This window comes from Kogia breviceps, chromosome X (assembly GCF_026419965.1).
Source record: "Kogia breviceps isolate mKogBre1 chromosome X, mKogBre1 haplotype 1, whole genome shotgun sequence".
NCBI classification, from domain to species: domain Eukaryota; kingdom Metazoa; phylum Chordata; class Mammalia; order Artiodactyla; family Physeteridae; genus Kogia; species Kogia breviceps.
Genome location: NC_081330.1, coordinates 1,836,442 through 1,858,513, shown reverse-complemented (window position 1 = coordinate 1,858,513; position 22,072 = coordinate 1,836,442). Strand labels below are relative to the sequence as shown.

The following is a 22,072-nucleotide window of genomic DNA, read 5'->3' as shown; positions in this document are numbered from 1 at the left end:
TTCCCATCGTGTCGCACATTTGGGGGCACGTGTGCCCCACGAGGCCTTGGAACAGCCTCCTGCCCCCCTACTGCTTGTCCTTCCTGGTTCAGATTCAAGGTCACCTGGTCAGATCGCCTTCCCTGAGCCCCACCCCTGTTCATCTCTGCCCTGTCTGTTCGCTTTGGAGCACCTCTCCCAGTCCAGTCTTTTCTAATGTGGGGGTGGGATCTTCCGAGACCTAGCGTGGCGCGGGCCGGGCCTCAAGGGAAAGTGCCCAGCACAGCACCTGCTACAAAGTGCTTTTGGCATTTCCTTGAACCGTGAGATCCCAACACAATGTAAGTTTCAGAAAGTTGGTAACCAAAGCAGTGGAGTTGAGAGCGTTTCCTGTCAGGCGGGGCTTTGATCACTTGACCACGTGGCTACAGAGGTTGCCTCCAGCCCTTCCTGGGAGAGCGTGGCCTGAGCCGTGGAACTCTCTAAGTTAGAACACACGTCTCCGTCCGCTGAGCTGCTGATCAAGGACAGATCTCGTCACCACCGGCCACCCTCCCAGACCCTGCCCTGGGAGCTGTGCTCACTGACTGCGGGCCAGTTCTCAGCCTCGAGGCCTTGGAGCTCTGAAAGAGCAGTCACCAAGGAAGGGCTTCTGGAAATGGCGCCTTCGGGTGGAACAGGGGTCAGTTGGGCTCTGAGAGGTCCCCAAGGGAGGCTCTCAGGCCAGCGGGTGAGACAGAAGTGGCCCATGGGGTCCCAGGCAGTAACCGAGGCAAGGCAGGAGACCCCTGGAGAGGGCGCTGTGGCAGGGCGGGCTTCAGAGTCTGGGGTCCCAAATGTGGAGAGACAAGCCTGCCTGGGAAGGAGAGGGCACGGGCGGCCAGTGAGGGATGCTAGCGTGCCAGGAGCAAAATGTACCTGCGGGCTCCTCTGTGCCACCTTCCTCCTGGTTGGGGCGCTCAGAGACACAAGCAGAAGGCAGTGGCACTTCTCACTACACCTCTGCTCCCGAGGGCCCCTCAGAGACCCCATCACCCGCCCTCACCTAGGAGGGGGCCTTGAAGCTGGCCTTCAAGGCCTCAGGCAGGACCCAGGGCCCCAGGAGCGCCAAGGAGGCCCTCGCAGTCCCTCTTTCCTGGCGCTGCAGCTTCGGGCCGCCGCCCTGTACGTTTCACGGCATCCCGAGAAACGTGTCCTGCTTTCAGCACCAGAGAAATGGCTGCCTCCGCCCATGCGTCCCAACTTGAATCGAGGACTCACTAACCCAGCCTGGTTACCTGTGCGCGTTCTCACTGACCAGGATGGATGCGAAGGCACCGGGAGCTGGTGTTACACCTAATGTTTCCTTTTGTCCTGGTGGCCTTTTTTAAAAAAATGTCACTGCTGTGGGACCCCATTACCCCAGTTCAAACACCTGGCACCGCCTTGGGATGTAGACAGCACGAGGGACACGGACTTGCCGTCCCGAGTTCTGACATCAACAGCAAGTGTGTGGGATCCGCCCCCTCCCCACACCAGCTCCCCCAACGTGGGCCACACGTACGCGCGCCCAGCCCGGGTCCCCAGGCCCTCCTGCCCGCCTGTGTTCTCCTTCCACCCTTTTCGCCCCGAGGCCAACAGCCAGTCCCTTCCATGGGGCTGCGGGTAGGGCAGGCAGTGAGAGGTGACATTCACCTTCATGAAGACCTCAGCCCATGGGGCTGCAGGGCTCCAAGGCTCCGGACCTGCGCTCAGACTCACAGACTGCATAGTGGCCCCAGGCCCACGCTTACCAAAACAGAGGGAGCACTGCCTCCTCGCTCTGATTTCAGGGGGCCAGAGATGAGAGCCATGAGCTAGGAGGTGACTGACAATTGGCCTTGGGCCTAAAAATTAGGAACAGGATCAAATCCTAGGCTATAGGTTTTGTTCTAGAACCTCTGTTCATCAGAGCTATTCCATCTGAGACCCACCAATGGCAGGCGGCTGCCCGGGTCCCACAGTGAGCTTGACTTGTGTGGGCTTGCAGACCGCACTAAGCCCGTGAAGCCAGGCCAGGTCAAACGACCCTATTGTGACACATTGGTTTACCAGTGGCACCACGTGCCTGGCTGGCTCCGGGAAATCACTTATGTCAAATTTACAAGGGCCTCTGCACCTCTTAAGGACGTGGGTTCCAGACTCCGCCAGGGCTTAGCTCGGCAGGTTTTCGTTGCAAATCCCGTCTCCCGTGTCGGACGAGTGCTCTGCTGTTGCCGTGGTGAACTGGTATTATGCTGTGACCTTGATTCTGAGCAGAAACGTACGTTGCCTTGGCCGTGATTAGACAAAACTGGTTGTCCAGGAAACAGCACAGTTCTGAGAACAGGAAGGGCTAGATCATTCTTAGCTTTGACTGGAAGCCGCCCAGGGTTACGCTGTACCCAGTGAGGTCTCGGCTCTCCTCAGGGGCCTCTTGGCTCCGTGTCTGTGTGTGTGACACAGAGAGAGGGAGAGAGAGGGGCGGGGAGAGAGACAGAGGCAGACGGAAAAGGGGGTAGCTCTAGCATCCCTCTGTACCCTGGGGAGTTTCAAGCCGAGACAAGCCTCTGCAGCTGTTGTTTGCAAGTGCAGGGGGCTTGCAGCACCCCTCCCATCTCTTACTTACTCCCAGTACTTCTTGATACTTCTGGCCTCCCGCCCATTCCTTATCACCCAACGCAGCTCCAGAGCTGGGGAGGCGTTGCACCGGGGAAGGCCCCTCCCGGGCTCTGGGACACAGCCGTTTCCCATAGAGGGTGCCTGTCTCCATCTATGAGAAGCTCGCCCACAGACTCACACTCACACACACACACACACACACACACACACACACACACACACACACTGCGCCAAGGGCCGATAGATGTAGCTTGTTGGGACTTGGATCTGTTGCTTTCCCCACCTGAACCACGCATGCTACTCAGAGCTGGCTTCCCAGGCCAGCCATGAAAGCCACCTTGACCTAGAAAGAAGCCTTGGAGGATGGATGTTACCAGCCTGTGGGCACAGATGCCAGCGTGGCGGGGGGGGGGGGCAGTTTCCAGCAGGGCACACTGAGTGAGGACCGGGCAGAGGCTGCGTGCAGGGTGATGTCCTCCTCAACCTGTGCCCTTCCGTCTCCCAACACGGGCACATCCCCTGCCCCCTGATGGACACACCTACTGACCAGTAACTCCCATCCAGTTGCCCAGGCTGAAAACCTCCCCATCATCGTTGACTCCTCTCTCTTCCTCAACCACAAGCCCACGCCCCTCTCCAATCCATCAGGAACCCTTGTTTTCTCAGCCCCTTGGTGGATCGCCGGTCCAGCCATCCACCCCTTCCCACTATCCCTGCCGATGACTCCAGCCCAGGCCCCCTCCTCCCTCGACTGACAAACGCACGCAGGAGGGGTACAGCAAATACTTCTCAAATAATAACAAAGTGAAGTATTCACTTTGATTGAACGCCCTTTATCGAAATATTCACTTTATCGAGATAGTCTGGAGCCGAACCCGAGATATGTCTGATGTATGCCTGTATTACAGTCATTTAATTGGATTGGGAACAAAGGAAAAGAAATTGCAAGAAACCTGAACTTGTACTAAATGTTTCTTTACAAGGAGTATTAGTTCCTAAAAGATCCCATAAAAGTTAAAGAGTGAAATTCTGAAAAATGCTAAGCTATTTGAAATATTATGTTCCGGGGGGGGGGTTAAACTTTAATCTTTATTTATTTATTTATTTTATTTCTTAGGTCATGCCTTGCATGGCATGTGGGATCCTAGTTCCCTGACCAGGGATGAAACCCGTGCCCCCTGCTTTGGAAGCTCAGAGTCTTAACCACTGGACCGCCAAGGAAGTCCCTGAAGTATTATGTTAATGATATATTCCAACACAGTATCCAATGACTCTCTGCTCTAACAGATGAACAAATCATTCTACACTCTTCCTCCCTCCCCCTCAGTCCTCCACCTCTGGTTTTGGTTCGATTATTACTTTTACATTGTCAAGATTTCTAAGAGTTACATTCTGTCCTATAGCAGGATAAGTATGAATGCATAATTCCACAGTTATGGAATATTAGTTCTGCATATAAATGGATTCAGTGGTCAGCATTGTTCTTCCATTTCTAAGTTCTTTGCTTCAATTCATCTTTTAGTTGGCTAGCCTTTATTTTTCAGTGGTAATTTTAACTTTCTGCTTTTAGACTTGAAGGACAAGTTGGATAAATGGAACATTCTCGGAACAAACCGTCTTTTCCTCAGAAGTTTGGAAAACTTTTCCCATTGGCTTCTGGCACTGAGAACTGATTCAGAGAAGTCTAAGGCCAGCAGGACTCTTCCCAGGAAGATACTCTTCTCTTGATCGTTCTCTTTTTTAGGAAACCAATTATATACATGTTGCATCTCCTTTGCTATCTCCCAGATTGTCGTCTGTTCTCCAATCTTCTACTCTCTCCCATTTTGTATTCTGTGATTTCTTCAAGCTTAACTGCTATGTCCCCAGGTGGCCATTATGGACATGGTCTCCTTGGTCACATTTACTTGAATCGTTATTGCTCTCGGTGTGGCTTTCACCTCAGTAATATTTCCATTTTTCTCCTCCAGTTCTTTTCTGAGTCCTGCTACGTTCCTTTCATTTCCTTCTGCCTTCTCATAGTCTCTTCTTTGAACCCTACATCTCTTCTTCAAATTTCATTCTGAGCAATCCTGTTTTCTAAAACTTTTTTGCATCTATGGAGTTTTGGGGTTTTTTAAATTTGTTTTCTTTTGTTTTTATCTAGAGTCTTCCTGTATTATTCGTGTAATTCCCCTTGTGATGTGCTTTTCTTTTCCTGCTTCCGTTCCTTTCCTGCTCTTACTATTTTTGTAATTGTTGCTGTTTCCATTTTATGTATAGGGGCCCATATTGGCCTGTGAACGCCCTTGATTTTGCCAACATGTCCACACCGTCTCCCTGGGTCTCCACAGTGACGTTCCACTGCTCCAGTGCTCTGTGTCCTTAATTTTCATTAATCTAACCAGATCCTCCAGTCTGATCCCTGCCCCAGTTCTGAGGATGCAATGCTGGCCAGCTTGCTCCCTGTCCCAGTCCACACACAGCAGTGTTTGGTTGGAGAGCTTCCTAATTTGTGGTCTGGGGTTGTAGTCATTTTCCTTTTTGAAGCCAGGCCAGCCCATCATTTTTCTGTTAAACTGGGGTGGGGAAAAGCCCAAGGCTTTGAAGGAATTTCCTTTCTTAAATCGGTGTCTTTCACAGGCAGCTAAGATTCAGGCAGGGAAGACCTAGCCCGTCCAAGCTGAGAGCTGCTCTGTGCGGAAGAAGACCGCCGAGCACTGCCCTCTGCCAGCCATCATGCCTGTGAGGTCATATATCCAATGTGTCTGTTACGTGTCACACTGGGTCTTTTGGGAGATGTGTCATGGCTGGGAGCCAGTCCTCAGCTGCCTCTCAGGGGCCTCACAAGGCAGCTGAAGACTAGCATAGAAAGAGATGTCTGATATCCCAACATGGCTGGATGTGGCGGATGGGCTCCAGCCCTTTGATGACCAAGGCGGCGGTCTCGGGCAATCCCAAGGCTGGGTGGTTCCTTAAACCGTGACCCAGGGCGTTAGATGGCGGACCTTCCCAGCCCCCTGGGAAGAAGTTAAAGAGAAAGTGGCCCCAAGTTACTGCTGAAAGGCAAAGGCAATGAGGACTGCAAGGCACCCCAGGAGGACAAAGCGGAGCAAGGGGCAACAAGGACCCAGCAGCCTGTGGTCAACCCGAACCTGGGAGCATAAAGAGCAGGGAATTCTGGGAAAAGTAGTTGCAGTTTACCCCAGGCGACACGGTACACCTGACAAGTGCTGTCTCCCGGCTGGGAATGCCTCACTGCTTCCTCCACCCCTCCCCACTGCCCCTCTATGTGCACCTGCAAACATCCACCTTCTGCTTTAGAAGTATACGTGTGCCCTTGGGTCCCTGAGCCCCCCAGCCCTGAGGGCACCTGTGTCCATAGGCGCCGGAGGGCAGGGCTCGGCGAAAGGATCACTGAGGGGAAACCGCTAGGGCCTGGCCTCTTGGGGACCCCGCAGGGCAGCACCAGCCTGCAGCAGCGGTGACAGCCAGCACGAGTTCTTGATGCACCCCCATGGCAGGGTTCTCGGACCCCCCCAAGAACTTGGAATGCACCAGATGTCAAGACTGGCAGCTTACATGACCATGACTGAAGCAGCCTCTCCAGCCCAAAGTCTTCGAAAAGACCAGGCTTTGGGGTCTGCAAGACGGCCGCTGGGGTGCAGGCTCACAGGCTCCCTCAAGGTCAACCTGAGCCGAGATCCCCGCTCAACCTTGCAGAGCGAGGCTTAAGCTCCCACACCGAGCCCCTGTGGGGAGCTGCTCGAGGCCAATTCCACAGTGCCCCCCCCAAGGGACAGGCACCGAGTTGCCCGCCCAAGCAGCCACTCCACAGGGGGGATCTCAGTGGCCATTTGCCAAATACAGTCTCCCCCTCTGCACACAGGGACTGGGCTGGCACCGAGATGGGACTGGAGCCTGGAGCACCCCTTTGGCTCCCTCCCTCCCACCACTGAGCACAGACACTGTGGTTTGCACCACCCCTGTGGGGCTTGGGGGCTGCCAGGACCACCGCTGCTGCCACTGCTTCTTGAGAAGCAGGTCTGATTGCCCCCGCCACCACCTGCCCCCCCGAGTGGGATCTATGTGGCCCCTGCTCGTCCCAGCTCTGGCCCGACTCAGTCGGCAGCAGGTGCATCTGATTGGTGGGTCCCAGTCCTGCGCCCAGGCCCTGGCTGCAAGGGAGGCTGGGAGACCGCACACCTGGCATCTTCTGCTTCTCTTGTGGGAGGTGTGCTCCACATCAGCTGAGTGAAATGCAAGTGTAAATTTTCAGTCCTGGGGCTGAAAGGAACACGGTGTGTGGCTGGAGCAGAGAGCGAAAGAGGGAGGGAGGGAGAGCGAGAGAGAGAGAGAGAGAGAGACACACACACACACACACACACACACACACACACAGAGACACAGAGAAAGAACACCATGTACTGAAGCTAGAGAACAGGCCGTGTAGTCCTCAGGAAGGGGTTGGTCTTTACCTAAGAGTTAGGAACCCACCGAAAAGTTTGAAGTCAGAGATGCGAGTGCACTCGTGTGTGTGTGTGTGTGTGTGTGTGTGTGTAACATGAGCACATATTTTCCAGTGTTTTCTCTTGCTTCCCTGTGGAAGAATTATGGGGGGGGGGGCACAGAGCAGATGCAGAAAGTCTATGAAGGGGCAGTTGGGGCTGTCCTGGGAGAGATGATGGCGGCGTGACCAACAGTAGTGGCAGGTGTCATAGAGTTGAGCCCATAGGGCAGATGTAACACACCTCAAACATGTGCAGCACTAACGGAACGCCGCAGACCATCAGCTGTGGAAGGTGAGTGAGGGACATGTCTCTGACTTGTGGCCTGTGACACGGGTGTATGGGGGTTCCAGTCACTGTGGCTGAGGACTCAGGAAGAGCAAGAGCCTGTGTAGAAAATCACGAGTTCCATTTTGGACATATGAGTTGGAAGCCTCAAAGTGGAGATGGCAAGAAGGCAGCTGGATATAAGGGGCAAGGGCTCTGAGGAGAGGTTTGGGACAGAAACAGGAGATCATGGAGAGCTCCCAGAACCCCCCGTCCCAGCCTCAGGCCCTCACTCCCTCCTTCCGTGAAGGTTGGATGCCTTACCCTGGGCTTGTGGCCACATCTCTGCAGTCTCTGCGTTTGTCTTCTCGGGGCTTCTCCTCTGCGTCTGTGTCTCTCCTCTTCTGTCTCGTATAAGAACACTTGTCGTTGGATTGAAGGCTCACCTGGATCATCCAGAATGAGCTCATGTTGAGATTCTTAATTTCATCACATCTACAAAGAAGCTGTGCTGCATCTGGCCCCACGAGCACCCTGAGTGGGGATCCCAGCTTCTCCCCCGCAAGCCAGGGGCCGGCAGCGGCTGTCCTGGGAGCACCAGCAGGGGGGTGGGGCTTCTCACTGCAGGCCCGCACTCTCCGGGCCCATTTGAGGAGAAGAAGATGCCTGAGGTCCGGTTGCGTGAGGAAAGGTACCCACCTTGTGCTCGATTCCCCACAGCCGGGGCGGGGACGGACAGAACGTGCCATCCGGCTGTTTTTCCTTGTTGCTTTTCGTCCGCAGTCTTTTTCCCATTCCTAACTTCGGGGGGAACTCATCACCGTCAACGGCAGGCATGTGCACAGTCAGCCCTGGACTGCAACCCCAGTCCTGTGGGAAAACGCACACCTCAGTGTCCACCCTGAGGCCCGGTTTGACAGTCACATGGCGGGGACCCAAGGGAAAGACCGATGCGCTCAGTAGCTCGTCACTCCTCCTTCTCCGTGTGTCTGCACACCGCTCTTCCCCGAATCCCCTCTCGCCGCCCTCACTTTCTTATCTTGGCCCTCCTGACTCAAGTGGGCTGGTCCCTTATTGGGGTGCCACGGCTGGGCCACTTGGTGCTGACTACCCCGCAGGGATCCCGTGGGTCCCAGATGGACGGACGGATGGATAGATGGACGTAAAGTAGAGCCCCAGAGTCTGAGACGTGGGAGGTGCGCAGCCAACACTGCCCCTCCCCTGTCCCCTTGGGGGACTGCGGTGGATGGACCACTGCGACCCTGAGCCCTCGAAGCAGCCCAGACTGAAAGCGGAAGTGCCCCGGGGTACGCAGTGGGCCAGGCCAGAACCCCCATGGGGCGCGCCGGGGCGGGCACGGGGCCGTCCCTTCCTCCCGCCGCGCCGCGCATGCTCCGTGCCCCCACCCCACCCCACCCCACCCCCGCGCCCAGTTCCCACGCCGCCGCCGCCGCCCCGGCCCCGCCCGTGCCTCGGCCCCGCTCGGCCCCGCTGGGCTGACGGACGGCCGCTCAGAACGCGCCTCCCGAGCGGCGCCCAGCCGCGAGGTCGAGACGCAGCCAAGAGCCCCGCCGCCTCCCGCGGGCGCTGCCCCGGAGGGCTTCTCGGAGGCGGCGGCCTTGGCCTCGGGCCTGCCCGGAGTCTGGGGCAGGGGGAGGAGGGAAGGACAGCCCAGAGACCCGCGAGCCCGCTCTCGGCAGGTGGCCGAGGGACACCCTAGGAGGTGGCGAGCGCGAGCGCGGAGAGCTGCCAGCCGGCCCTCGGGGCCGCCCCCTTCGCCCGCCGGGGAAGGGCAGCCCGTGTTTCCCAGTTTCTCTCCTCTGACTGCGGTTCGCCGCTGATTCTGGGGCTGGCAGGAGAGCATCCCGACGCCAGGCTGCCTGGTAAGTTTGGATTTTGCGCCTCTGCGTCAGGTCGCGACACTCCTGCCCAGGGCCACTGGAGAACCGTGCGCAGGCGTGCGCCCGGACGCGGCCGGGACGTGCGCCTGCGGCTCGCAGGGCTTGGGGGGGTGTGCCCCTTGGTGGTGTGGAGTGTTGGCGGGGAAGGTACAAGAAGAGGAAGCCAGGGGCGGGACGGAAGGACCACGAGGGCAAGAGCTGAGCTGGCCGAGCGGGAAAGTGTGCGGGGCTGCCATGCAGGGCCGGCCGCGGCAGCCCTCCCGTCCAACAGACCGCTGCGAAGCACGCCTACGGGCCCGGCTGCGGGCACTGCAGATGTATCTTCAGGGAACAAGACCGCAAAGCCCTGCTCGGGGGTCCAGTTCTAGTGGCGGGACAGAGGCAATAAAGAGTCGACGTTTCTAATTAAGCATTACAGAGTACGTCAAGCAGTGCCAAGTGCCGCGGGGGGAACAGGGAGCAAGGGGAAGGGAGGTGAGCGGTCGGGCTGCGAGTTTCAGTAGTGTGCTTAGAAGGCAGCATTTCCGAAAACCTTGAAGGAGGTGAGAGAGCATTCTGGGGAGAGGGAACAGCCGGCGCGAAGGCAGGAGTGGCCTGGTGCGTGGCCGGAGTGGGGAGAGCAGTCTTAAGAGGGACAGGTCAGGAGGTGGGCACCCCAGGAAGGGCTGGTAGCACGTGGCCTCTTCCTGGCCGGGTCAGCGTCTGCCCCCGGAAGGGCGGGGCCTGGAGACACGGCTTGCAGAGTTGCTGCTCAGAGGGCTTTGCTTGGCGGGGCGGGCAGCAGGGACGGCCCCGGGCTGACCTGGGGCAGCTCCCAGGCTGGATCTCTGCTCCGGGCTGAGGCTGGGCCCCCCCCCCCACGGCCTCGGGCCTCCGCCCTTTCCACCAGGTGCGTGGCAGATGACACAGGTCTCAAGGAATGCTGCGTGGGGCTGAGAGGAGGCAGGTGGGGTCTTGAGGTACCAAACACCAGAGGAAGTTGCAGCCGGAAGCAAAAAGCCCGGCCCTAGTGGCCCTGCCTGTCCCTCCTCGCCGACCAGAAAGCCCCAATTCCTGATCCGGCCTAAGTGGGATTGATGAATGCCTTTCCTGTTGTTTGTTTGTTTGTTTGTTTTCCGTTTTCTTTTTCTGGGGAAATAGCCCCATCTCGTGGTCGCTGAGGCCCGTCGGCTTCTTCTCCCTCTGGGGACCACGTCGTTCCAGGCTCGCCCCGTCCCGCCGCCTCCTCCACGTATACTGGGCTTTACTTCGGCTGGGCTCAGCGCGTGGCCTGGGGGGGCCTGCTCCCCTCCGTGGGGTGGACCGGTGTGGCGGGGGGGGGGCACCCAGTTACCCTGGCTCCCCGGGGCCTTCCCAGCTTCTTGCCCCAAGTGCTGCTATCCGAGGGACCCTCACCTGCGTGCCCGGTGTCCTACTTCAGGGAAATCTGAGCGTCAGGGCTTAGAATCATCCTGCAGATTCTCCTCCGTTCAAAGCCACTCTCCAGTTCCGCAAGCTCCTTCCATATCCTTCCTTCCATTCCTGCTTGGGCGAGTCTCCCCGTCACCCCCCGGGGGTGATCGGGCACTAGGATGTGTGAGGACAGGGCTTGTCCCGTCTCTTTCCGGGATTTGAAATTATGCTGCGTTTGCGGCATTAGGTCTCAAGGATAGACACTGCTGTGTGTGAGCACCTCGCTGGCTGGCACCTCGGATGAGCCTTGTGGCGCTGAACTCGAGCGTTGGTCTCCGTCTACAGGCGGACGCTGTCCGTGGCAGCCTTTCTCTCGGCAGTCACAGCTCAAGTTTCTTCTCTCTTGGGGGCTTGCGCTGCAGCGTGTCTTGGGATGGGCGATTGCAGAATAACACCTCTTCTTTTCGGCTTTGCTGTATTTTGCAAAATGGATGGTGACCTGGCAGTACAGTCGTGATAGAGAAAAAGCAAGCTTGTGATGTGTTTCAAAACAATTTGATGCTAGTCTGAAAACTCTTGCTAGTATCAGTATTCTCCCCTCCCCACACCTTTAGCTGGTGCGGGTCCCCCCATGACTGATGCTGTGTCCCAGTGAAACGTGTCTGGCCTGTGGACAAAAGGATGACCACTTGACAGCGACATTAAGTATATCTGCAACTTTGTGCCGCCATCACCACCGTCGACCTCTCGGATATTTTTATCACCCCAAGAAGAAACCCCTGTCCTCATCAAGCAGTCACCCCCACCCCCACCCCACCCAATCCTAGCCCCTGGCACCCAGATCTGCTCTCTGACTCTCTGGATTTACCTAGGACTCCCTGGACGTGTCATATGTTTTATAAGATTTAAAGGGGTTTTTTTTATAGCGAGCCACAGGACAGTGACCGCACCTGGGTAGGGGTAGCTAGTGTCCTTGGGGTCCCTGGGCCGTGGCCAGTTTGAATGGTTTCGCAGGCTCCGGTGCCTAGGCGCTGTCCCTGGTTGTCTGGTACCTGGCCACCGAGTGTGAGACCCCGATAAGGAGGGTTTGCGGCGTGGGTTTAGTGGCCCCGGAGAGAGGAGCTTTGATATGGGAGGTGGGTGGGGTGGGAAACTTCACAAGCTTTGCAAACTGCTTGCGAAGGCCAAGGAGAACGAGTTTCTAGTCATAACTTCAAAACTAGGTCAAGAAAGCTCTTGTGAAGTATCACATTACATCATATAAATAGAATCACGCAGTCTGTGGCCTTTTGTGCCTGTGTCTGGCTTTGTTCACTTAGCATCGTGACACCGGGTCCATTCACATGGTAGCGTGGATCGGTATTTCATCCCTCTTTGGGGCCAAATAGTATTCCGTCGTGTGTCTAGACCATGGTTTGTTACCTGCTCTCCTGTTGATGGACGTTTGGGTTGTTTCCACCTGTGGGCGATTGTGAATTGTGCTGCAGTTAATTCACATGGGTGGACATTTTTGTGAGAATGCTGTTTTCGGTTCTTTTGAGCATATATACCCAGGAGTGGAATTGCTGGGTCAGATGATCTCTGTTTACTTACTGAGGGACCCCTAGACTGTTTTCCCTTTTAATTCTGACCATTATCAGGCAAACACACAAGTAGAGAGAAGTGGCCTCCAGCGTGCCTTAGCACCCCTCCCTCCCTCTCTCTCTCTCTCCCTCCCTCTCTCTCTCTCTCCCTCCCTCTCTCTCTCTCTCCCTCCCTCTCTCTCTCTCTCTCTCTCTCTCTCTCTCTCTCGCTCTCGCTCTCGCTCTCGCTCTTCCTCCCTCCCTCCCTCTTTTTCCTGCTGTCATTTGTATTTGTTGAAGCACTTTAAAGTCACTTCACACGCCCTTTTCTCCCCAAATGGTGCGATGTGTCTCTCGAGAAGGACATTTTCTTCCATGACCTGGTACCACTATCCATCCAACACGTGGGCAGCAGTGGCCCCGCTCTCAGCCTCCACTCTCCACAATGCCTTTGACTCCTCTTTTGTCCACACCAGCATCTCATCAAAGACTCCCATTGCACTTGGCCCCTTAAATCTCCTTTCATCCGGAACAATTTCCCTACCCAGCCTCCTCTTTCCCCCGTGACACTGATTTGCAGACGAGACCAGGGAACAGCCCGCCTCCTGCACCGGGCGCCTCCCTTGTGGCGTCTTTAACTGGTCTCTCTCTGTCCCCAAGGTCCTCTGTAAACTGGGTGCTGGGTCCCAAGGCTGCATGAGAATCAGGTCAGGCTTTGGCAAGAGCCCTCCCGGGCATCCCCACCGAGGGGACATCCCACTTCTGTCCCACCCTTAGGTTCGCTTCCTCTCTTGTGGCCGACCCTTCCCCTCAGGCTTCACCTAATGGTTTTGGCATCCATTCGACCTTAAGAGGTTCCTTCTCTCTGATCAGTATAAACTTCTCCATCAGACATGCATTCATTTATTTATTCTGGGCCAGTGTGAACGGACAGCTCGCCCTCTCTCCTGGGGCAAAACCAGGCTGTGACGCCCCCTCCCCTCTCCCCCCGCCACTGCCTGTCTCCTCTGCTCCGCCGCCCGCGACTCCTGTGTTGTGGCCGCCAGTTGGGTGGACATATCCTTGGAGCAAACTTTCTTTTGCCCCACTGTCTTCTGGCATTGAGGGCTGATGTGGAGAAATCTGGTTCTGTCCACTTGGTTGGTGACACGCTCTTCCTGCCTTAGCGTGAGCCCCGGGCAGCCTCAGCTTCTGCCCCGCCCACCCCCTCACCCCGCTCCAATTTTCAGCACCATGACCGTCCAGCTAGGGCCCATCTCAGGGCCGGGTATGGTCCATGCCATTGGCCAGCTACTCTCTTTATTGACCCCCAGCCTGCAGCTCTTGGCCTGAACGCTACCCCTCCCCCAGTGGTGGTGGGGGACCCTCCCTCTTGCATCCCACTAGCTTGGTCTTTCTCTTTCCTTGAGAGCAAGTCTGTTTGCAGGTGAAGGAGGTATGTGTGTTTGGAGTTTTTCTTGTTGTTTTTTTTAAAATTTAATTAAATTTAATTTTTTTTATACAACAGGTTCTTATCAGTTCTCTATTTTATACATAGTAGTGTATATATCTCAATCCCAAACTCCCAATTCATCACACACCACCACACCCTCCCCCTGGAGTTTTTCTTTAAGAACCCTGACCTCAGGGGGCAAGGGGGCGGCAGTGGGGCTTCCAGGGATGGCTAGAAAGTCAGCATTGGGGCGCTGGCCACGTGGGAGGAGGGCTGAGAGAGGAAGGAAATGAGAAAAAGGAAAGAAGAAACACACTCCCTTGAAAGCCTGGCTAGGCAGGCCCAGCACGAGGAGACAGAACCCTTGTCTGGTGAAGAGAGGGGACAGAAGCTCAGTTTGAGAAAGTGTTATGGGTTGAATTGTGTCTACCCCACAAAAGATATGCTGAAGTCCTATCCCCCAGCAGCTCTGATTGGAACCCTATCTGGACAAGGTCACACTCAGCCCATGGGCTCAGCTCACACCTGGCTCTCTCCACATTAGCGTCTCTGCGCCCCTGCGATGGCAGCCATGCTCCTGATGGCCAGACGCAAGGTGAGTGGGGCTCCCTGACTGTGGGTGGCATCTCCCCCAGCAGCCTCTCTCCGCCGCTTCCTCCTGTCCCGTCCTCACAGCTATTGCCGAGCTCTCCAGGGCCCCCACCCCACCCCATGTTTAGTTGCTGCCAGCTCATCCTGGGGCCCACAGAGGTGAATTCCCCTAAAGCCACAGCAGTGGGTTGTTTTAGGTGCCAGTATCTTTTGAGGACGTGTCTGTGTACTTCACCAAGACAGAATGGAAGCTTCTGGATCTCAGACAAAGGATGCTCTACAAGCGAGTGATGCTGGAGAACTACCACCACTTGGTGTCACTGGGTAAGGACAGCCAGGCTCCCACCCTGTGTCTGAACTGTTTATTTCTGAGCTTCTTTGCTAGTTGGTTACGGTGAGTCCAAGGATACATGCATTTTCCCATCAGGTCAGTAATCCATTGACGCTCAACTTTTACCTCAGTAGCACAGTGTTTAGCTAAATGGTTTGGGCTTGTAGGTGTTTTAGGTAAATGCGTGGGCCCCCGTCAAACTTACTTTGATATAAAATCACGAGTTAGAGCTAAATCTCTTCTACCCAAAAGATAGATGCAAATTAGTCTTGAATATTTATATACATTAATGTATACTTATTTCATTTTTACCAAGGTTGCCTTTTACATTCGTTTCATGTTCTAGGGTTTTCAAGCATCTGTTCCTTGCATCAAGCCACAGAGAGCCCAGGACATAGAGGCCCAGGACTTGGAGAAATCAGGAAAGAGCTGGGGCAGGCTCCCCCACTGCACCCCTGCCTTTGGCGTTGCAGGGGATCCTTTTGTTCTGTTTCTTCTTTTAGACTCTACAGATTCCACCTCAGTCGTCTAACCCCACAGAGGGAGACTAGCTTCTTCCCCTTGGTTGTTTTTGACCCTTATCAGGCAGATCTGGGGTTCCCCAGGGAAGTTGTGGATTCCTCAGTGGAGTCTGGCAGAAGGAACAGAGACATCTGCTGTGTTTGATGGTGAAACAGGGGGCTTTGGCTTTCAGGGCACAGGCAGCCCTTCAACTCTGTCTGCTTCTTGATACTCTCTGGGGCCTTGCTCCAACCCTCTGTTTGTCCTTCAGGGTCTCCACACTGATCCCCCATTTCCCACAAGCCAGCCCGTCCTGCAGGCCAAATAATAACATCATTATCCTCTTGGGCTGAATCACCGCCTACTTAAGATTCACCGTGCATGCCTGGCCCCTGTACACTCAGAGCGCCTTGCTTCCTTAGAGGGACTCTGCCGTTTCTCTGGACCTTCCCAGTGGCACTTTCTAGAGAGTTCTTCGTTCTCTGTTCCTGAAGATACTAAGGCTGGACTGAGTCCAGGAGTGACTAACCTGCTTCCTTTCCACGGACAGGGTTTTCATCCTCCAAGCCTCATCTGGTCTCCCAGCTAGAGCGAGGAGAGGGGCCCTGGGTAGCAGACGTCCACAGGATGGGGACCACCACAGGGATGCAGGCAGGTGAGTGAGGGGCACTTTGTTGGCTTGCCTAAGCCACTGGCAAAGAGCAGCGGCTGATGGAGGGTGGCATGGCCACTTTGGGTGGGACATGCTCTTTCGTGGCAGATTTAAATCTGTCATGGAGTCCCCTGTCTCACACCAGCTCTGATATTTCTAGCTCGTTGCCATCTCCTCCCCTCTTGCCCTCCTGCTGTCTGCTGACAGTTATCTTGCTTCTTCTTCCTCGTCCTCAACTCCTGATTCAGCTCTTCTCAGCCTTGGAGTGAGGGTGAGAGTGAAGAACAAACCTAAATAGAGATCCAGGGAGGGAGTGACACTGGTTGGTGCTCTCTGTCTTTACAGGTGACGGGATGAAGAGCAAACCAATGATTTCAAAGCAGAAAAATTGTCCAGAAGAACTTGCACGGGCTGACCTTCAGGGTGGCAACAAGGGCCAGGTAGCCGGGTGGTCAGAGGAAACACTTGAGCACAGACAGAAACAGGCTTATTGTCCACAGACAGCTTTCAGCAGGGGTGACCCTCCCAGGGAGAAAGGCCAAGGCAGCTCTCCAGGTGAGGAAAGAGAGATACAGAGAAGTGGCTGCAGAGGTAGGCAGGATTTGGTTCTAAGGCAGCAGAGTTCCAAAGGCGCAGAGAAACAGTTCCTGTGTCATCAGTGTGGGAAATCCTTCAGCCGGAGCTCCAACCTCATCAAGCACCGGATCATCCACAGTGGCGAGAAGCCCTATGAGTGTGGCGAGTGCGGGAAACTCTTCCGGCGCAGCTTCGCGCTCCTGGAGCACCAGCGCATCCACAGCGGTGAGAAGCCCTATGCGTGCGGCGAGTGCGGGAAGACTTTCACGCGCAGCTCCAACCTCATCAAGCACCAGATCATCCACAGTGGTGAGAAGCCCTACGAGTGCGGCGAGTGCGGGAAACTCTTCCGGCGCAGCTTCGCGCTCCTTGAGCACCAGCGCATCCACAGCGGCGAGCGGCCCTACACGTGCAGCGTGTGCAGCAAGGCCTTCAGCAGGAGCTCCAACCTCATCGAGCACCAGCGCACACACAGCGGCGAGAAGCCCTACACGTGCAGCCAGTGCCCGAAAGCCTTCAAGGGCATCTCCCAGCTCATTCACCACCAGCGCATCCACAGTGGGGAGAAGCCATTTGAGTGCAAGGAGTGCGGGAAGGCCTTCCGGGGGCGCTCGGGCCTCAGCCAGCACCAGCGGGTGCACAGCGGCGAGAAGCCCTACGAGTGCAGTGAGTGCGGGAAGACCTTCAGCCGGCGATCCAACCTCTTCAAGCACCAGGTGGTGCACAGCGAGGAGAGACCCTACAAGTGTCAAGACTGCAGGAGGGTGTTCTGCAGCGGCTCCGTCCTCATGGAGCACCAGCGCACCCACGGCAGCCTGCAGCCCGGTACCTGCGGCCACTGCGGCCAGGCTTCCAAAGGGAAACCGCATCTCGGCCAGAAGCCGAAAACTTACCACGGAAGGAAGCTCTCGGAGGGGAGCAACTCAGAAAAGGCGCCGGCCTGCCTGGCCCTCTGGAGAGCCACTGCGGAGGCCCGCCCCGAGGACGAGAAACTCCGTCCAGACTCCGCCCATGCCACCGCCCCCAGTGCCTTCTGACGGGGTGCACCGTGGGAGGGCTGGCTTTAAAACGAGGCCCACCTTCCCCACCTCATCCCCCTCCCTTTGCTCGTTGATAATGCTGCGATTGAAGCACCAAGTGCGCCACAGGCAGACGGGCCCCCTGCGCCCGTGCCAGCTCCTGTGCGGTGCACACGGGCGTGTGTGTGCCGCCAAGGTGCACGCGCGTTAGTATTCCACCCTGGAGCCGCTGAAACTGCTCTTGCCCCACGTGCCTGGGGCCTGAGTGCTGTGGGTGGGAGGGAGCAGGTGCCTTGAATTAGGGAGGGAGGAGTGGACCTCTCCTCTCGTGGGGGCCTTCAGTTCACCCAAAGGCCTGTTAGCATTTCCAGGTAGAAGACACGAAAAGCACTTTAACCCTTTAATAGCTTAATAGTGGGAGGGACCTGAGGGCATTCAAAATTTGTGGGCTCCACAGCGAGGCTGTGGCTGGACTGTGACATCACCTAAAATTCATCAAGAAACGGTCTGAAAAAGGACTCAGGCAACTGCATGTGCCCGCGATGGCAGCCCCTGGAGAGGGGCATCTCCTCGGCGGGAAGGCACAGGACCCCCTGCTTCTGGGAGCTCGAGGGATTCTGCCCGATGACTGGCCTGGGTCCTGCGGAGAGGATGAGGCCCGGAGACTCTCGGCTTCTCCGCCCCAAGAGAGGAGCCCTTTGGCTCTGGTCCCTCCCAGCTGCCGCCAGCTGCCCTGCTGCCTTGGGTCTCCTCCCCGCACCCTGAGCCCCTGGGCTCACCCCACCTGCTGCCTTCAGACCCTGCCTGCGAAGGCCGCGCTGGCCTCTCTGCCCCTTCTCCCCACCCTCAGTGCCTAAAGCTGCAAAGTTAGCTGCTCCCCCTGCAGCAGCCACCCCTTGTGCCTGGTGCCAAGGAGGAAAGCGGCCGGGTTAGGAATTTGCACAGAGCGTGCCCAGTAATGGCTCTCTCTCCTCAGCTCTCTTTCACGTGACATTTCTTAAAATATTAGAGGTTCAGTTGCTTTGAATGTTTTTGCCTGCAGGGGTAATGCAAGTCAAAAATAGAGATTTTTGCCATATGGAAGTGTCAGGTAATCACTCCTTAAATAAGAATCTGTCCAACTCTCTGAGAAGGCCTCGGGCAGGAGAGAGGGGGCCGCCCCAGGCCTGACACCAGTCAGTTTGCTGGCCCCTCTTCTCACTCCCCCGCCCCCGGCCTTAGCCCCCGTAGGCACAGGGTGGACCCTTCAAATGGCACTTTACTGCAGGCCATGGGAGAGTCGCCGGGGAGACCTCGTGCTGCCTCGGGGACAGCTGCCAATTGCCGTCCTCAGCCCGGCGTCCCAGTCGGCTCGCCACCTCCTTCCAGCGCCCTTCACCACCGCCACAGGCTGCCCGAGGGCAGGTGGGTGTGATGGAGGCCCCCCACTGGGCCTTTGAGAAGAGCGCACTTTTCCCTGCAGAGAGGGGAGGGCCAGGCCCCATCAGGAGGGTGTGGGAAAGACTGGAAATACAGGGCCTCTTCTGTGCGTGCTGCTTGGAGCTCCAACTGCTAGGACAACTGCGGAAGCGAGAGAGACAGAGACAGAGCTCCAGGAGTTTTATATAGATATATTAAAATGACCGTACACACTCGTGACTTATGGAAAGTTCCAGAGTTGTAACTTGTTCTTGTCTCATGGCCTCCTTGTGCTCTGCGTGGCACGTTGTCTTTGAGCCCAGAGCTTGGCACATTGAACTCAGGTTCTAGACCACAGTCGGCTCCAGCCTTACCTTGCGGCAGTGGAAAGTATCCGCAACCTTGGCTTTTCCGATAGAAAAAGAAGTATTCGGAGCGGTGTCTTTGAAATCCATGGTAAGGTAGCCGGGAAGCGTGGGTTTATATGAGGTGGCCCCAATGTTTGCTCAGGCGGCAGGGCTTCGGTAGACCAGTCCCCACGCAGAGCAGGGGCCGGTGCCTGAAGCCTTGTGCTTGGCCTCCAGTCTCTTGTTCGGCCGGGGCTGCCCAGGACTGGGGCAGCAATCGCTACGCGACAGGCCCCGGTAAGAGCGTAGATCCGTGCGCGCTGCTGTCCATTTCCATCGCTCTGGGAAGTGAACGGCATCGCCCTTAAGGGCCAGTCAGTAACGAACTTTTAACAAAGAAGAGTTGCGTCTCCCCAGCATAGCATCAGCCCATTGGTTCTACTGGGTAAGCTAACCCGAGTTTAACGTGAGTGCCTTTTCTTCACCTGGACCCACCCAGAGGTGACCAGACACTGGGGGCCGGGGTCGTGGTGTCCGGTGCTTTCAGCAGAAAGTGGACTTGCCGGGAGAGATGCCAGGCGCCTGCACTCCGGTCTCGGAGTGCCTGAAAGACTCCAAGGTCTCCAAATGCCTGCCCAGATTCATGACGTTTATAATAGTAACGCATCTTTGGTTGTCCGTTCTCCGTCTAACCTCACTCCTGATCGTTAGATGTTCACTCTGATGCACTTTTGAGTATCATTTTCTTTTAGATGTGGTCATCAATCAGATGTGCGACAGAAACTGAACGGGTGTCACGTGGAGTCAGCCAGAGAGTGTCTGGAGAGGATGTTTGCATTCTTCCCTCTACAGTGCCTTGAAAGCGGGCTCCCACCAGGCACTTGCTTTCTGAAGACGACTGGAGTATACAAGCTGAGACTCTTGGCGGATGTCCTGTCTGCTTTCCAGGCCCTCCCCCCACCACCACCACCACCACAACGTCCCTGGATGCCAGCCCCTTCTCGCTTCTGGACTGGGCTTCCGCTCCAGACATGAACTTGCAGGACGCTGGACCAGCCCATAGCACGTCATTTGCTCTTTGAAACTTTGGACACTTTTCAAGAGCTGTTTAAGTGCCGTGGCAGTATCTTCACGTAGCCGTTAAACTGTCCCAGCTGAATTCATTTGCTTTGGGTGTTGGCCTTGAACGGCACCCTCTGGTGGAGACGGCATCTACTGCGGTTTGAAGTAGCGGCTAGCGATTGGGTGAAAGGTCTCAGGAAAGGCCGCTGACCTAGACGGCGGGGGGAAGCCGAGAGAGCATGTCTGGGTGCCCCTTGGCCCCTGCAAAGGTAAGGTGGGAACCCTTGAAGTGGAGCTGCACGGGGACCAAGGGCAGCCCCCCTGAAACGGCATGGATGGTGTCTTAGAACCTTTGCTTAGATGGCCTGCAAGACTCGCTCTGCTTTGTGAAGCTGCCAGGACCCTCCCTCTTCACTCCCTTCCTCAGCGGCGGGACACAGTGGCTTTCAGTTGAGGCTGCTAAGTCTACGCCTGGTTAGGTAGCAAGGGGTAACACGCCGTCTCTGGAGGTCAGGGTAGGACTAAGTAGCAGGTGAACTCTCAGGACAGGAGGCAGAGGGCGGAGGGCTTTCTGTAGGACAGTCATAAGGTAAAGGATCATTAGAACCCGAGGGCAGAGAGCCAGGGATGCCAGATGAAGAAGTTTGGTCTCTAGCTGGTTCCTGGGGAGGAGCAATTTGTTTCTTTAAACATGAAAGAATTATTCTAAGATCAAGGAGGACAAAAGTTGACGCAGATGATAACTGCTGGAGTGTGTGAATTTGCACATGGATGACCACCAATATACACACTAGAGTCATCTAGACGGCACTTTGGGGAGCTCCCACTCGCCCTGGGAGTTACGACAAATATCTGGAAAACTTAGATGGTTTTCTCTTATGCGCGCCTCAGTGTGTGCATGACTTCGCAACGCAAGGGCCCGCCAGGATTTGAAGGCTGCTGATTCTTCATCTTTCTTGACAGCCTTATAGACGTATAATTGGTGTTCAAGAAACTGCACGTATTTAAATTGTACAATTGGATGAGTTTTGACGGGTATCCACCTGTCAAACTATCACAGCAATGAAGACGGTAAACACGCGCCCATCGCCCTGGAAAGTTGCCTTGTCTTCTGGGCGCTCCCTCCTTCCTGCCCCTTCCTCCCCCCGGCCCCGGCCCCACAGCCACTGCCCTTTCTATCAGTACACATCAGTTTGCCTTTTCTAGAATCCTGTGTAAATGCAATCACGCAGCACGCACGCTTCTTGCCCGGCCTTGTCGTGTGTATATCAGTCCTTCGTTTTTTATTGCTGACTCTTACTCCATTGTGTGGATGGACCACAGTGCCTGTTGATGGACATTTGGGTTGTTTCCAGGTTTCGACCTTCACAAATAAAGCTGCTGTTAACATTTGTGTGCGAGTTTTTGTGGGGACAGATGTTTTCCTTTCTCTTGGGTATATAGCTGGGAGTGGAATTGCTGGGTCACGAGGTTAACTCTATGTTCAACTGTTTTCCAAAGCAGTTGCATCATGCTACCTTCGCACCAGCAGTGTATGAGGGCTCCAATTCTCCATGTCGCCCCCAACACTTGTTTTTTTTTTTTTGCGGTGCGCGGGCCTCTCACTGTCGCGGCCTCTCCCGTTGGGGAGCACAGGCTCCGGACGCGCAGGCTCAGCGGCCACAGCTCACGGGCCCGGCCGCTCCGCGGCACGTGGGATCCTCCCGGACCGGGGCACGAACCCGCGTCCCCCGCATCGGCAGGCGGGCTCTCAACCACTGCGCCACCAGGGAAGCCCCCCCAACACTTGTTTTTGTCCATCTTTTTGATTCTAGGCCTCCTGGTGGGCATGAAGTGGTATCACGTGTGGTTTTGATTTGCATTTCCCTGATGACTAATGGTGCTGAGCACCTTCTAGCGTCCTTGTCAGCCACACTCATATCTTCCTGGGCGATGTGTCCGTTCAAATCTTTCACC

General features: G+C 56.0%; 1 protein-coding gene and 1 long non-coding RNA gene across 5 annotated transcripts; one reads left to right on the top strand and one right to left on the bottom strand.

Moving 5' to 3' along the window:
• Positions 1-5,303: 5,303 nt before the first annotated feature.
• Positions 5,304-8,372, bottom strand: LOC136793368 (uncharacterized). Its single transcript, XR_010838569.1, has 3 exons — positions 8,052-8,372; positions 7,677-7,798; positions 5,304-5,597 (listed from the first exon to the last, which is right to left on the bottom strand). It is a non-coding gene; the product is annotated as an uncharacterized lncRNA (long non-coding RNA).
• A 455-nt stretch (positions 8,373-8,827) lies between these two features.
• On the top strand, positions 8,828-21,509 carry ZFP92 (ZFP92 zinc finger protein). Of its 4 annotated transcripts, XM_059049626.2 has the most exons (5): positions 8,828-9,235; positions 14,104-14,234; positions 14,428-14,554; positions 15,613-15,717; positions 16,060-21,509. In XM_059049626.2, the coding sequence occupies exons 2-5, from the start codon at positions 14,202-14,204 to the stop codon at positions 17,325-17,327; spliced, it is 1,533 nt and encodes a 510-aa protein (XP_058905609.1). In that variant the 5' UTR covers positions 8,828-9,235; positions 14,104-14,201; the 3' UTR covers positions 17,328-21,509. The 4 variants fall into 4 exon arrangements, 2 of the variants coding, with proteins under 2 accessions (XP_058905609.1, XP_066879353.1); XM_067023252.1 differs by lacking the exons at positions 8,828-9,235; positions 14,104-14,234; positions 14,428-14,554 and adding an exon at positions 15,047-15,229; XR_010838585.1 differs by lacking the exons at positions 8,828-9,235; positions 14,104-14,234; positions 14,428-14,554 and having other exon boundaries at positions 15,225-15,717; positions 16,060-18,713; positions 19,807-21,509.
• The last annotated feature ends 563 nt before the right edge of the window (positions 21,510-22,072 follow it).